Source organism: Podarcis tiliguerta (genome assembly GCF_965153285.1).
Source record: "Podarcis tiliguerta genome assembly, chromosome: Z".
NCBI classification, from domain to species: Eukaryota; Metazoa; Chordata; class Lepidosauria; order Squamata; family Lacertidae; genus Podarcis; species Podarcis tiliguerta.
Window position 1 is genome coordinate 12,732,822 of NC_139553.1, and position 15,442 is coordinate 12,748,263.

Genomic DNA, 15,442 nt, shown 5'->3' on the forward strand with positions numbered 1-15,442 from the left:
GCACTATAACTTCCCTTGATCTAGATGCTATACTCCTATTGATGCAGCCCAGAATTGCACTGGCTTTTTTAGCTGCCGCGTCACACTGTTGGCTCATGTCAAGTTTGTGTCAACCAAGACTCCTAGATCCTTTTCACATGTACTGCTCTCAAGCCAGGTGTCACCCATCTTGTATTTGTACCAAGTCAGGCCACTGCCCCATCTAGCACAGTATTTTCTGCACTGACTGGCAACAGCTCCCCAGGGCTTCAGGCAGTCCCACCTGGAGATGCTGGAGACTGAAACTTCTGCAAGTCATGGAGATGCTTTCCCACTGAGCCACAGCCCATTCTGTACACTCTCAGAGCTGCCCTTGTTCTTTCCCCTGAGGTAGCAGCTTAAATTATGCAGGACAAAACTGGAAATAATATAGGTGCATAGACCTCTATAGGTGTGTGCATATACATGTGTACACACACACACACACACACACACACACACACACACACTGTTGTGCCTATGCTCACTCTACTCACCAACCCACCCACTCCCGCCATTCCCCCATATTAACCCTTCCCCCCATTAACCCCCTAGGACTTATTTCCACCCCGTGCAACTTCTTAGCTCACTTTTCACCTTGATTTAAGATTGTTATGTTGGTAGGGAGGCAAAGAATTAAAAGCGGAGCATATTCACAGCCCTGCCCATTAACCTCCCAAGCATGACCTTGGGGTCATGGAGGAAGGAGTTTGCAGCCCTCTGCCAGAAGCTGCACTCCTTCATGTGACTTGCTATAAAAACAGGCGCGCACACAAACACACACACACAAATCCCAAATGCAGCTCTGAGTGAGCACACAGCAGGTTGCTTACTGCCACTGGTTGAGTCACACTGGCGCTGCCATGGCGACGCACCAGGAACATCAATTTCGGATTTGAACAAGGCGAGCAGCGTACGATTTCCTTGGAGTTTTAAAAGCATGCTGAGCACTTCGCTCATACACATACACACACACACAGGGGTTTTTTTCTATATAAAGAGAGAGAATGTAGTTCTACTATATTTCTATGATGCCAGTAACCAAAACAAACCAAATTGCTTGAGCTCTTCTGATATTGACAAGAAATGCCAATATAGTGGCATGAGAGATTCCCACTGAAGCAAATAATGTCTTCAGACAAAGCTGCGGGGGAACAATCTAAAGCCAATTGGAAAAGAGAGAGTGCCAACCTGATGTCACTTAAATTTCCTATGGCTGTTTTGAACATCATTATTGCAGCTTAGACTTTTTAGTATTTCATTATTTAGGCCTTATGAATGAAACTAGGAATGGAGGCTGAGATATATATATTTAATATTACGTGATGTCTGGATTTGCTATCAGCCTTGAGCTTCCTTTGAAAACTGGGGGTTGGCAATATTAGAAGTTATTAAAACAAACAAATCTTTCCAACTAAGCTACTCACTTGAATTCCGGCACATTTTTGCACATGAGTATGCAAGAAAGTTTGTGAATTGGGTTCCAAACCAAACAGTGGCCAACCAGATACTCTAGGAAAATCATAAGCAGGGGACAAAGGAGATTATTTGCCTCTGCTGCTTAACCCCCCCCCCCCGCCAACAATTCAGTAGTACACTGCTGCTATACATGTAGGTTGCATTTCACTGCCATGATTAAACAGCTGTGATAAGCCAGCCCTCTGTGCATTTATCACCTACGCTTTTTTAAAAGCCAATGCATTTCATGGTACTGGATTCTCTAAGTCAGGAGTGGAGAAGCTCTGGTCCTCCCATATGTTGCTGAACTACAACTTCCATCAGCCTTAACAAGCATGGCCAATGGCAAGGGACAATGGGAGTTGCAGTTCAGCAACATCTGGAGGCCCAAAGATTCCCACCTACTCTAAGTCAAAATACTTTTTAGACTAATGATCTAGTATTAACACATACATATATTTGAGGACCTACTTTTGAATGCTATATTTGTACTGTGCTGAGACCCACCTTAGCTCAGGTCACAACTCAACAGTGGGCCTTGACCCACCAGCTGAAGACAAACAGCTTTAAGGGACTGATGCTTCGACAGAAATGGTAGTTCTTTCTGTCTGGTCCTGAACCAAGTGCTGATCAGCTTCAATCCTGGCAATTCCAAATTCTAGCTTTTATGAAGTAGGAGGGGGAAATCCATAATTCCTAGCATCCATAACTTCATAAACATCTCCCTAGTACCTAAAGCCACTTACAAGAATAGATCCACATTCATTCTTTTCATCCACACATATTCCAGAAATCCTGGGATGGCACCCACATTCTGATTATCTTTACTCCCACTTAAAAATCAAAATGAAGTTTCTAGTCCTTTACAATTGTACAGGCTGAGGGTGGGAAAGAAGTGTCAAATCCATTTGCTTCCTTTGCAGTAACAGTGCTCTGACCCCTTCATAGTTTCTACCGCCCTTTTCATTAAGGGTGGATTAAGGGTGGCTTGGAAGCAACGGATCACTCTGAAGCCAAGCTTCACTTTTCCCACACATGTCTGCAGTGCCAAAACTGAGGCTGCAATTGCAACCACAGTGCCTATGTTGTAAGATCCAAGCAACCGTGCAGCACTTCAAGGACACAGCCCCTCGTCCGGGGGCGGGGAACAGCAGAGGTAATTTATCACAATCCCCAGAGACGCCTCTGGACTTATGCACAGCAGCACAAAGTACTCAAAGTGTAATTTTTTAAAAGATTAATTGTTAAGCAGACCCATTTACAGATCCAGAGGTGGGTCAAGTCCCCAGCTTCAGAAAAATGCAAATACTGCAGATGAGAAGCCATTCATCACTCCAACTGAGAGCCAAAGTACATCACCCTGTGAAGCAGAAAGTACATGACCTGTCAAGCCCCCAGACCCAATATCTTTCCTTGCTTTCTTGAGGGTGGACTTGCTCCACACAAAAAACCCTCTTGAACTGACCATGAACGAAATGACCATGAGAAAAAAGCAAGACTTGTTTGAAAAGACAGAGATATTGCTTTGGAGTAATTGGAAGAAAATCAGGACACCACCCATAAAGGATTGGGCAATTAAAATCTGGGATGCTGCCTACGTGATAAAGCTTACCAAGGTTGTGAGAACCAGAGAAGGCAGGCAATCTGATAACCTCTTAATAGAAAAATGGAATCCCATAATAAGCAATTTGGCACAATGTAAATCCGTTCATACTGCTTGAGACTTCATGATTTCAGTACATCTGATTTCTAAATCCTATTTTTGCTTCCATTCTCTGTTCTGGGTAGTGCTGTCATATTACTGTTTCTTTGCCTTTGTAAGCTTTCAAATGATAAATTTAAGAAAAAATATTGCTTTGGAAAGACCCATTAACATTCAGGGTGCAAGGTAGAACACACTCACTCTGTGAGGAAGGGGATATCAATTGGTAGTAGAAGGGTTTTGTGGTTTTGTTTCCTTTGATTCCTTCTAGTTTTCCTAGCCCATGATGGGAATTTTGTTGAAACTATTTATCCCATGTGCACTCCTGCAACCTCTTCCTCCACAGAATGGCAGCAAGCGCAACAGCTGCCTCTTATTACTATCCTGAAAACCCTGGGAAGATAGGAATAGGGTGCAACAGATCCAAGGTCACCCAAAGACGTCCCATGTCTGGATTTGAACCCAAATCCAAAGGCTACTCTCTAAACCACCGCGATTTAGGTACATTAAGAGATGTATATAATTTTGACTCAAGAGTAGACCCATTGAAATTAATTGACCAAAGTTAGTCACTGCAGGGTGTTGAACTAGATTTCCCCCAGGGTCTCTTCCAAATCTACAATTCTATGATTCTATGTATATCAGTTTCAATGGGTCCACTGTTTTGGGTCCTGGTTATGTCTGATGTAGTTTTATCGTAACCAGTTAACTGCGTTTTATTTCAAAAATTACACATTCCTTACATGGGAGTAAAGAAAGCTGCCTATTACCAAGCAACACCACTGGTCCATCTAGATCAGTATTGTCCACCTATGGGCATCAGCTCTCCAAGGTTTCAGGCAGGAGAAATTCCCAGCCCTTCCTGAAGCACTGAACCTGGGACCTTCTGCATGGAAGTCAGATGCCCAATGCCCCTTTCAGTAACCCTAGGGCTGCCTGTGGCCCTCACATTCCTTTAGATGCTATGGGGGTAAAAGAGAGATAGAGAAAAGGGGTTAAAAGAGAGGGGGGTTGTCCAACCTATTTTTTGGATTTGGTTACCCCCCCCTCACCTTTGATTCTAGCCCTGTGCAGCACTGGTATTCAGTCCCCCTGCCCTGACAGAAAAAAGGCTACTCACCCCTGCCCCTAAGCTAATCTCAGATGCTTGTCAGTACACAGGCTGATTGACAGCCTGCTTTTCATAGCATCTGTAATTCACCTACTTTTAAAAAACCCAAAACAGATCTGGTTTGGGGTGAAGAATTTCCCCAACCTCCACTGCCTATTAAGCTAAAAACAACAACCCAAAAACTAGTTCCTTGGCCCTATTTCCATATGAAGACAATAACAGTCTTGCTGGCAAATAATACACAGATGGAGCTATATTCTAAATATAGAGGAGCAAAAGAGGCTTTAAACACAAACAAAGGCAGGGGGGAGACAGAGAGGGAGAGCGAGAAGAGAAGGGAAGTCTGCAAGTTAATAGTCAGGACAGCAGCAGGCAGAAACCCTGAAAGCAGAGGGAAAATGCCATTAAGTGGGGTAAGGAAGAGTTAAAAGGTCAGACAAGAGTCAAAAGGTTACTGCCTTCCAGATCCAATATAATCAATTCTGGTCCTGCATACTGTGATCAATAAGCCTTTCATCAATGAGGGGACCAAGAGAGAGCAGCTCTTTAAAACCAACACATAATTATGTACAAGCGACTCCCCACTTATGCAGGGATTACGTAAATGCTCGTAAATAAGGAGCCTCATCAGAGTGGGGAACTAAGGCGATTTCTTCTTCTTTTACAACAAAAATGGTTCACAGCTCTTCGGAATCCTGCCTAACAAAAAGCAACCCATACTGTACCATTGCCTCAAGATCGCCAGAAAGGGCAGAGAACAGCTTGCTTGAGCCCACTGAAATACAGCTTCTCGCCCAACAACTGTTGAATAGGGTAGTGCAGGAAGCAGCAAGAGCTTCTGTGTGCCGTTTTGGAGCTCATAAGTCCTTTTCTCTTTTTTAAGCCTTTAAAGCCTCTTTGTGCTCTGGGGAGGGTATCCTTTCAAGCCACCAGGACTTTCCAGCTCTCTCCAGCCATTTCCAGATTTGAATTGATTTGAACTGATTGATTTCCCAGCACCGCACAGTCGCATGTGAGTCAATTGCATGTAACTGGGAAGATGCCTGTATTATTAGACAAACTGAGCTAATTCCATGGGGGCAGTGGGAGAAAAAGTCAAAAGTTTTTTGGCATCAAAGCAGATGATCTCAACAACTCCTCCTGCTCACAACTCAAGTGATGAGCCTGGAGATGTCCACAAAGCCCATCAATGATTGGTTACTGCACCGGCTATGCATGCAAAAGGTCTCCAGATTCAATCCCAAGGATCTCCAGAAAGGACTGAGAAAGAGTCATGCCCAAAATCTTGGAGAGCTCTTGCCAATCAGCACAGACTGAGGGTGGAGAAATCTGTGGCCCTACAATGGATGTTGGATTCCAGCTCTCATCAGTCCGAGTCAGTGTGGTCAATAGTCATGGATGATGGGAGTAGGGTCACATTTATGCCATACATTTACAGTAATTGAATAGTAATTGTTTCCCTCGAGGAATTACGGGAGCTGCGGTTTGTTCAGGGCTGCTGAGAGTTGTCAGGAGACCCTGCTATTCCACTACCAGAGCTACCATTCTCAGAGTGGCTTCACAATGAATCCCGCTTCACAGGAAAAGTTGGGAACTGTAGCTCTGGGAGGGGAATAAGGTGTCTCCTAACAACTCTTGACACCCTTAAAAAGTTATACGTCTCAGAATTCCTTGGGAGAAGCCATGACTCTTCAAAGTGATACCATAATACTTGAAATGTATCATGTGAATGTGGCCCTGGAATCAGACATCATCTGGAGGACCAACTCTGGCACAGACGATACTGAACTAGATACATGTGCACATGTGTTTTTATTCTGTCTGACAATTGTGTAACACACTGTGCCGGGATGCAGAGGAGGAGGAGGAGGAATCTAGAGCCTGACCACCCACCTTGAGGTGGAATTTTTTTGCATTCCTGGCAAGGTTGGCTGGGCCTACATCATTACATCAAGCAGGTGGTTTTTGATAGCCCAGCTGTTGAATTTCACAGTAAGTTGCGCTCCAATTTAAAAGCACAAGGCGCATACTAGACCCAAGAGGGAAATCTTGGATTCCTTTTTTTGAAAAGCACAAGTGTGCCTCCACCGAGTCACCTTTTAGAAATAAAATTAAAAGGAACAGGCAAGCCAAAGGAATAGACCCTTAATATAAACCAAACATAAAGGTGCATTGCCAGAAGGATGTAGACATTTGACTCCGATATCAAGCATCAAGCCTGGCCCAGGGAGACAATGGTTCAAATCCCTGCTTCTGCAATTTGTTTTGGAAAGTTCTCTATTTGTTACATATTTGGATGCTTCTTAAGATATCATAATCAAATGATGGCCTCTGAGAGCAAGGATGAGGTTTTCATCTACATTTGGATACAACTGGGTGCCATTTTGAATCAACATGGCAGGCTGGACCTCTCAAAAACTTCACTGATTTCAAAACTGAATGTTTTTTGGTCTTCTTAGAATTCCCAAGTGACACCAGGTACTGGCCTCCTAAGAAACTTCAATGCATGATTATCTTGGGCCAGTCACTATCTCCCAATGTAACCTACCTCACAAGGCTGTCATGAGGGTTAAGGGGGGGGAGTGAGGGTGAAGAATCATTAGATGACATGCTGAGTTCCTTGGAAAACAGGTGGGACAGCAGGATTAATAAAATGCAAATGTAAAAATAAATAAATTCTACAGTCCAGAAGATACTTCAAATTCTGCTTTAGAAAAGCTGGATTCCACAAACTGCATGCATTTAAATACATTAATTAGTAGCCCTGGCCCATCACAGTCCAGCATCCTGTTCTTACGGTGGTCAACCAGATTCCTCTAGGAAGCCCACAAGCAGGACACAAGGGCAGTCTCTTTCTCCCACTATGTTCCCCAACAACTGATATCCAGAGTACCAGTGTGGTTACAGTGGTTACAGCGCTGGACTAGGACCTGGTGGGAGACCCTGGTTCAAATTCCCACTCAGCCACAAGGCTCACTGGATGACCTTGGGCCAGTCACTGCCTCTCAGCCTAACCTACCTCACAGGGTTGTTGTGAGGATAAAATGGTGAGGAAGAGAACTATGTATGCCACATTAAGCTCCTTGGAGGAAAGGTGGGATATAAACGCAAAAAAAAAAAAAAAGGTTGGAAGGCATTAGAGGCAAAAAGGGCAATCCAGGCTATTCTAAGCCATGCCCACAAGACAAAATGGTGGTTACCTTGCTGAACAAGAGTGTTTTGTGCTATGACAGAGCCCACTAGCTTACCTGGGGGAATTTGCGTTTGATCGAAGTCAGCGCTCCCTCTGGAAGTTTGGCCAGCTCAGAATCACGAACTGCGTGTACTGTTGTTGCCCTGGGCTGGTGGGTTAAGGCTTCAACCTAAGATAGAGAGAAGAGAAAGTTGCTGCTGAGATGGCAGTGGTAATCGCCGTAGCGCTGCTGTGGTACCAGCAACTGCCATAGCACTGCCAAACCAAAGCATAGCACAAAGCAGGGGTAACCTCTGCTTCTAGATGAACTTGTTCAGTTCTCTGTTTTCATTTGCCCCATCTTTGATTGATTTCATAAGAGAGCAGGAAGTGAAGTTTTGTTTGATTTCAGTAATATGCACAGCCCTATCCTACCTCCCAAGCCCAAAGTATTCATACAGTGTATTGAAGGGGGGGGGGGACTTACTTAAGTAATTCTTTCTTAATAAACCAATGCTCCTCTTTCCTAAAAGAGTAGTCTGCCTGCTGCCTTCTGACATAGTTCACTGCTCTGGGCTTGCCTCTTTCCCATCAGCCTCTGCAGGGAAATGGGTAACTGAGCCCAGTCATGACATCAAGTATAAGAAATGCTCCCCATCCTGAGATGCAGCAGAATTGCCTAGAGCAGGGTTCCCCAAACTTGGGTCTCTAGCTGTTTTTGAACTACAACTCCCATCATCCCTAGCTAACAGGACCAGTGGTCAGAGATGAAGGGAACTATAGTCCAAAAACAGCTGGAGACCCAAGTCTGGAAAACCCTGGCCTAGAGTAAACTTCCTATTGAGTCCCTTTGAGTCACTGCTCCTTCAAAAATTGGGAGGCAATTTACAAAAATAAAATAAGTACTGTAAAGAACTTTTAGATTCACACAAAAATGCAAGGATGGCTCCCCTGAGTGCAAAGTTCTTCCTATTTCATACAAGAAGAGACCTGCTGGATCACACCAAAAAGGTCCATCCAGTAAGCATCCTGATTCCTATAATAGCAACCCAAACACCCTGGCAATGCACTCCTGCTGTCGCCCCCTCCCCCAACACATCTGGTGTTTAGGCTGCCTGCCTCTGGACATGAATACTGCCTACAGCCATTGTGATTAATAGTCACTGATGGACTGCTCCTCCTTTGTCTAATCTCTGCTACAAAGCCATGGGTCACCCCACATCTGAGGGCAGCAAACTCCATACGTTTATTTTGCACTGTAAGAAGATGTCACTTCTTTTGGCTGTCCTGAATCCTTCTTATCATCACATTTCATAGGGTAACTCTTTCATGGGGTAGGGCTATAGCTGAGGGGTAAAACACCTGCTTTGCAAGCAAAATGTCCCAGGTTCAATCCCTAGCAACATCTCCAGGTAGGTCTGAAAGAGATCCTCTGCCCCAAACTCCAGAGAGCTGCTGCCAGTCAGTGATGAATATTGAGCTAGATGAACCAATGGTTCTGACTCAGTATAGAAGTGGTTTCCTGTGCATTTAATCATTATCGGAGAAATTTATCTGTACACTTCCTACATACTATGCACAATTTCTACAGGTAAACCATCTCGAATGTATGAGCAAAGTGTGACTTGGAAGCTGAACTGAGATGGGAGAAGCCCCCAAATGCATGTGAGTATCCTTCAACTATTAGAAGTTTGGAAAGCTGGAACTAATGTGATTTGTAATTGATTGGCCTGTTAATAAAAAATATATTAAAAATATATATTAAAAAAAGAAGAAGTTTGGAAAGCAATGCCCTAAACCACAGGTCTTCAACTGATCAGGATGCAGTAGGGGCTGTGGCCTGATCCAAGCTAGGTCAAAACAGGAGCACTGCCACCGTGCAAATATATGGTCAAAGATTAAGAAATGGGTCCCCAAATGCGTTCTTGGGTTAACAGTGGGTCCTGGGTCTGAGAAGGCTGAAGATACCTGCCTGAAACCGCAGGAAACTGTATGTTCTGAAGTTAGGAGAAACAAGATGGAGCAGGAATACTAGCCCCTGGGGTGGTTGGAGAGGGCTTTGATTAGTTGATAGGGGAAGTGGGCTGGACAGGAGGTGGTTATGACTGAACCAAAGTGTGAAGCATTGTCACTTAGAACCTGGCACCACCTTTGCAGATGACAGCAGACTCATCCACCCTGACAGAGAACACACTTGCCAGAACAACATTCTTGAAAGGTGAGAGTCTCACTATTGAGAACCTCTTCGTCTTTAAAAACTTGGTGGAAAGAGGGAATGGAACTTGATGGGACATTTTGTGTCACTTTTGTCCAGTTCTGAACTTCTTGCCCTGCTTCTGAATCATGACTGTGGCTGCCGCTGAACCTACACCATTACGTTCCTGAATAAAGATCTATTTCTTACTCACAAGTAAGAGCCTTTGTTTGACAGGAGCCAGCAGAACTGCCTAATTCACCTCACATTTGGGGAGGCCTCTCTTCTCCAAGAGGTCTTCAAGAACCCAACATTTGGATCAAATGGATCAATGCTGTTTTTTTAAGGAAATGAAGAGATATGGCCATGCCTTCTTTCAACAAAAAATGGCGCTCCCACTGCCTGTTTATCACTTTCAAACCTAGGAACAGAGTGAGTCATCATTTAATGAGACCTCCTGCTAAGTGAAGTGACATTGCTCCCTGCCCTGAGGGAAGCGCTGACATTTTCCAGTGCCGGAACCTGACCTGGCTTTTGGTGGCAGGCTGCCCCACGAGAAGCGGTAGCAGCCCAGAAAGAATGTAGAGAAAGAACACTTGAGCCAGTCCAGTGCTTAGCAACTAATGGATTCTGTTAAGTGAATGGACGTCACTTGCCATTTGGGTCTGTTTACCCTGTTCCAACAGGAGCTGAAGACTAATTTGATTTATTATAGACATACATTATTTCAAAATCCTAATCCAGCCTTCGCCCACTTGGCCCCCCCAGTTGTATACGCATTTCACCCTAAAAAATGACCCCCACAACTTTCCTGCATTACAAACCCCCGCACAAAGCCATATTCTGAGCGGCCACAGGCCACACTGATTCTCTCACTAATACTCTAGTAGTAGTATTTTGCACACCTGTGGAATTGTGACAGGGGCAGCAAGACCAGATGTTGTTGCCCAGCCAGTGCAGCTGATAGTCAAGAATGATGGGAGCTGGCAGTCCTACAACATCTGAAGGAACACAGAATTTCCCCACCTATCCTTCTCCTTCCTTGGAGGTTTTTTAAGCAGAGGTTTGACGGTCATCTGCCATGGATGCTTTAGTTGAGATTCCTACATTGCCAGGGATTGGACTAGATGACCTGAAGGATCCCTTCCAACTTTACAATTCTATGATTCTCCATTGAAATCAGGACGACAATGGACAAAGAGGATGAATTTGGAAGCAATTTTTTAAAATATAAAAAGCCCTAAAAACAAATCTGTTCTTTGGATAGCAGGGGCACAACTTTTGCAACTGCCTACAGTATCAACTCTGCTCATTGCTCAGCAATCTTGGGTGCCAAGCCAAAAACAGAAAGATAAATATTTTTAAATAGGCACACAGAGGGTTGAGCTAATCTCCACATCCTTTCATGAATAAGATAATTTGACTGTTTGAGCTACTGGTCCTGCTTGGATTTCATCAGAAATTAGAAAAAAATAATTAATACCACAATTAGTTTATCGTGCATTGAATTGGAATCACAGACTATCTCTAAGGCTGTACACCTTGAAAACTTATTTTTTTAAAAAAGATCAGCAAACTAGTCCGCTAAAGGATCGGCTGATTAACCAGCAGAGACAACTCTTCATTAGCAAAGTTCTATTGTATACTGATGTCTATATTTGTTCTTGACCATTACTGGAAAAAATGATTAAAATTTAAAAAAATCTCTCTAAAATTAGAAGTAGCTTGTGCTTATCTTAATGTTCTCCCACATTTCTCAAAAGTACCATCTCTCCTGAAGTTCTGGCTTTATGCTAGTTTATTTAGACTACAGAAATAAAACCAATCAGTTACAAATTCTTTAAATCAGCTAATAGCCCTCCCTGCTTCTTGAATAGTGAAAAAGACTGTCAAATTTTTGAGATAATTAGCTACCAGATGTAGAAAAGCATATTCACGCCTTCTGCTTTTAGCTTTATCTAGATTTTGTGATGCTTTAACTGACCCTCAGGGTGAGAGCTGCTACTGTGATTGCTGTAATAACCAAAGTATGGTTGATCGAACTTTTGTATCAGTTTATGAGATACAAGCTCATCAAATGTTTTATACATTGTACATTTGCACTTCTGTTAGGATGTCATAGTTCTAAGCTGAAGCTAATTTGATAATCTTGTATCTGCTATACCAGAAGCCAACAAGAGGACAATTCCCAAAGTTGTTTTAACTGTCAATCTCTCTTTCCTGGGAACTCTTGGAATTATAACTCTGTGAGGGGTATAGGAACCTCCTAACACTCTCAGCACCCTGAACAAACAAAAGCGCTTTGAATGTATGGTGTGAATATGGCCCAAGAGAGGTGCATTCAGAAGTGATATAAAAACAGTAATCAGATGAGAGGTGCATGATTTAATTTAACCATTAAGAAAAAGAAAAACATTCCACAGCCTGGCTCCAATGAACTACTTTAGACCCAAACAGTGCTGACTCAAACTCAATTCTTAAATCCCACTTCAGTGGCAGCAGTGGAAAAAAGCTCCGCTGGATGAGCTAAGGAACCTCATCTTCAGGGCATAGACCTAGCAGTGTGGATCTTTGCATTCTGGCCAAAACAAGTTTGAATGGCCTGATCTGCCAGTTCTTGCTCTCTCTGCACTGTCCCATCATGCTAATATTTATGAGTTGAATTAACCAGAATGTTTAGAGCAGGCTATAATACTCCTCTATCTCTTGAAGCGTAAAATGAAATTCACTGCCTCACAAGCTGGCTCAATGCAGTATTTGCTAATTTAATTTAATCTTTGTGGCAGTTTATCACCAGCTCCTGGGCTGAATACTGCTCTGGAAGTGCCTTTCAAACCTTTTGTTTTCCTTCAGAATTTGCTGTCAGGGACAGCAGTACTTTGCGCTTTGAAATTATATGAATTTTACACACATACACACCAAAATTCCACAGCAGTATATGATAAATTCCGCAGCCCGCTAAAGCAAAAGAAAAATCGCCATCCCTGCTTCCAGTGCATAATTAATTCTGCTGCCAGCAGAGTTGAGGCATTTAAAAGATCATGACGCATTATAAAGATTGCACACCTCTTGTTGGAACAGATATTATAGCCAGAATGTCAGGCTTGAGCTTGTTATTTTTGAAAAGGGGTTATTAAGATGCAAGAAGCATGCCTTTTAAAAAAAAACACCAAAGTTTAATCGTAGATTCCAGCAGCCAAGCAACATTAATTGGATATATCTCTAGAAGTCTAATGCACATCTGAGAACACAGGCTATAAGAGGTATGATTTTAAAATATAAAATAAGAATGTTTTAAAACCATGCAGAAAGCCACAGGTTCAATCTCCAGCATCTCTAGGTAGTGATGGGAGAGATCCTGTCTGAAACCCTGGAGAGCAATTGCCAAGTCAGCACTACAGGGCAAGATGGGCCGACTCAATATAAGGCAGCTTCTATTGTTCCTACAACCCAAAGAGGTTCACCTCTAGAACGCAAAAGAGGTAGGCTATTACTTGGCACAAGCCCTGAGTTTCTTTATGTCACTCTTCTGGGAATGCCTGACTGGAGAAGAAAAGCCCGGAACAGCAAGCCATGCAGAGATACAACGAGCAGCCTCCTCTCAAGGCAGGTTACTCAGCTGCCCATTTGTTCTGGAAATGACTGAATGTTCCAATCGTACATGATGCAAAACTACCCATTCGTGCTCAGCCAAGGTCAGTGATCAGGGATGAGCACTGTAGCCCAGCAACATCTGGAGAGCCACAAATTCCCCATCATTGTTGGGGGTTGGTCAGGTGGCCCAACGGGAACCAATAGGATTCCATTTGGCTCTATAAAGCAGCTGGATGGGCTCCTCAGCCTGAACAACTCGTTCCTTAGGGAAAGGCCATGCTGCTTAGGCTCCTACTGCAACCTGCTGCCTCCAGTGCCATCAACAACTCAGAAAATGGGTTTGGTTCAAACAGGTCTCAATCCCAGTCTAATTCACAAGCCAGGAGGAACTTACCACGCCAATCAGGTCACCGCGGCCATATTCCCCCGTCAGCTGTTTCTTCCCATCATCCATCCTGATGACAGAGCGGAGCCGCCCGTTCAGCACAATGTAGGTGCAATCTGAGTTGTCCCCTTGCCTGTGGAAGGACACACCAGTTACAGGAGCGAAAGACCCTAAAAGCACAATCTCCATTTCTGGCCTGATTTTTGGCAGGCCCAGAGCAGTCTAGGACTATGGAATATTCAACAGACTGGGCCAGAAAAGCCACAGGAAGCTAATCTGCAGGGACTGTACTGCTTTTGACCACTGCGTGTCTGTGTCACTTTTCTCCATCCTCCTATTTTTGTTTAAAAATATACATGGGAGTATTTGAACTCCCTGCACATGGAAAATCTGGATGTCAGAGAAAAGACCCAGGCAGAATCCTACAAACAGACTAGCTTTCCACGCACAAGTTTATTTTAATTTGCAATTTTTATTACAGTTTCCTTAAATGCACAAAATGCAAAAGGCTTGAAAACAAGAGCAGCAAAAATAAGCCAAAACTAATGCACCTTTTGGCATTCAGCATATCCCTAGGCAAATTTGCTCAAGAGGTTTTAAAGCAAGGAAGTATTTCAATACATGCTTGTGTTCATAGTGGTCCCCTCTCTATAGACTTTCATGTGGAAATGCTCCTATTCTGCACAGCTTTCTCCCACATCTACCCTATTGCCTCCTGCAAGGCTTGACCACTGGGTAGGTTCCCCCATCCTCAATTTTGCAGGGGGAGGGGGCAAAGGGGTACACAAGCTTTCCATTTTGCATGCACCCTACCTATAAACAGCCCGTCCCGCTTCTACTTCCATCCAATCCAGAGCAAAGTCGATTTGCCTCACAAAAGATGACATCCGCTTCACAACTGTATGAGCCACACCCAGCACGACGGTGGGTTGCTCCCGCATTATCCTGAAAGGCAAGGTCTGGCAGTTAGGAAGAGTGTTGGGCCTCAGAGGGCACAGAGATGGCCAACTGCACCATTTGCCTGGGGAGGGAGGGAGGATGGGAGGGAGAAAGCGAAGAGAAGGAAGGTCCAAAATCCCAGTCCAAAACTCTTCCACTAGTTTTGTTGGGTAATTTGATTCCACTATTCACCCACCCCTCAAAAAGTTAAACTCTGGCAGAGTCACCCTGACTCTGTTTGCTGGATTACTTGGGAGGCAAGTGCATTCTGAACCGTTTTGGAAAGGGCTACATTTATTTTCCTTTCCTTTCCCTGTTATTACTCTGCTTTTCAAACTGAATGGGGCCCTTAAGGCAGATGCAGTAATAAAATATTAAAAAAAACAAGAATCGTTTTGTTTTGCTTTTTTAAGGTCAAACACACAGAGTGGAATGAGAAATCAGCCAACAAACATTTCAAATAATCAGGGGCTTATTTTATCCTTTTAAGTATGCTTGTCTCAAATTTCACTCTGTTACAACCCATTTATATTAATTGGAAAAGCAAAAAGGGGTTTTGGCCTATAAGACTGTAAACATACACATACTAGAAAACAAGGCAGCAACATCCTTTACCACAGGAGGTATGGGAAGAGCCACAGCTCAGTGACAGAGGATCCACTTTGAATTCAGAAGTTCCAAGGTTTGATTCCCAGCATCTTCAGACAGGACTGGGAGAGACTTCCCTGGAGAGCTGCTACCACTACTGGTCAGGGTAGATAATACTGAGCTAGAGATGGACTGATGGTCTGACTCCATACAAGTCAGCTTCTTTTCATGGCCACTGGCTACTAAGAGACTTGGGCGTGCAGCACACCCTCAGTGCTCAA

The 15,442-nt window shown here is 43.7% G+C and overlaps 2 protein-coding genes across 10 annotated transcripts in view; one reads left to right on the top strand and one right to left on the bottom strand.

Moving 5' to 3' along the window:
• PNPLA7 (patatin like domain 7, lysophospholipase) overlaps positions 1-15,442 on the bottom strand; it is a 113,686-nt gene that overhangs the window by 59,171 nt on the left and 39,073 nt on the right. For all 9 annotated transcript variants that reach the window (XM_083423416.1, XM_083423413.1, XM_083423412.1 and 6 more), the window contains 3 exons: positions 14,448-14,579; positions 13,644-13,767; positions 7,538-7,651 (listed from right to left, as the gene is read on the bottom strand). In XM_083423416.1, coding sequence (XP_083279542.1) covers positions 7,538-7,651; positions 13,644-13,767; positions 14,448-14,579 — 370 coding nt within the window. The remainder of the gene's footprint in view (positions 1-7,537; positions 7,652-13,643; positions 13,768-14,447; positions 14,580-15,442) is intronic.
• The window catches only part of LOC310669651 (E3 ubiquitin-protein ligase RNF183-like), a 172,787-nt gene that overhangs the window by 19,609 nt on the left and 137,736 nt on the right, over positions 1-15,442 (top strand). The gene's annotated exons all lie outside the window — the stretch shown is intronic.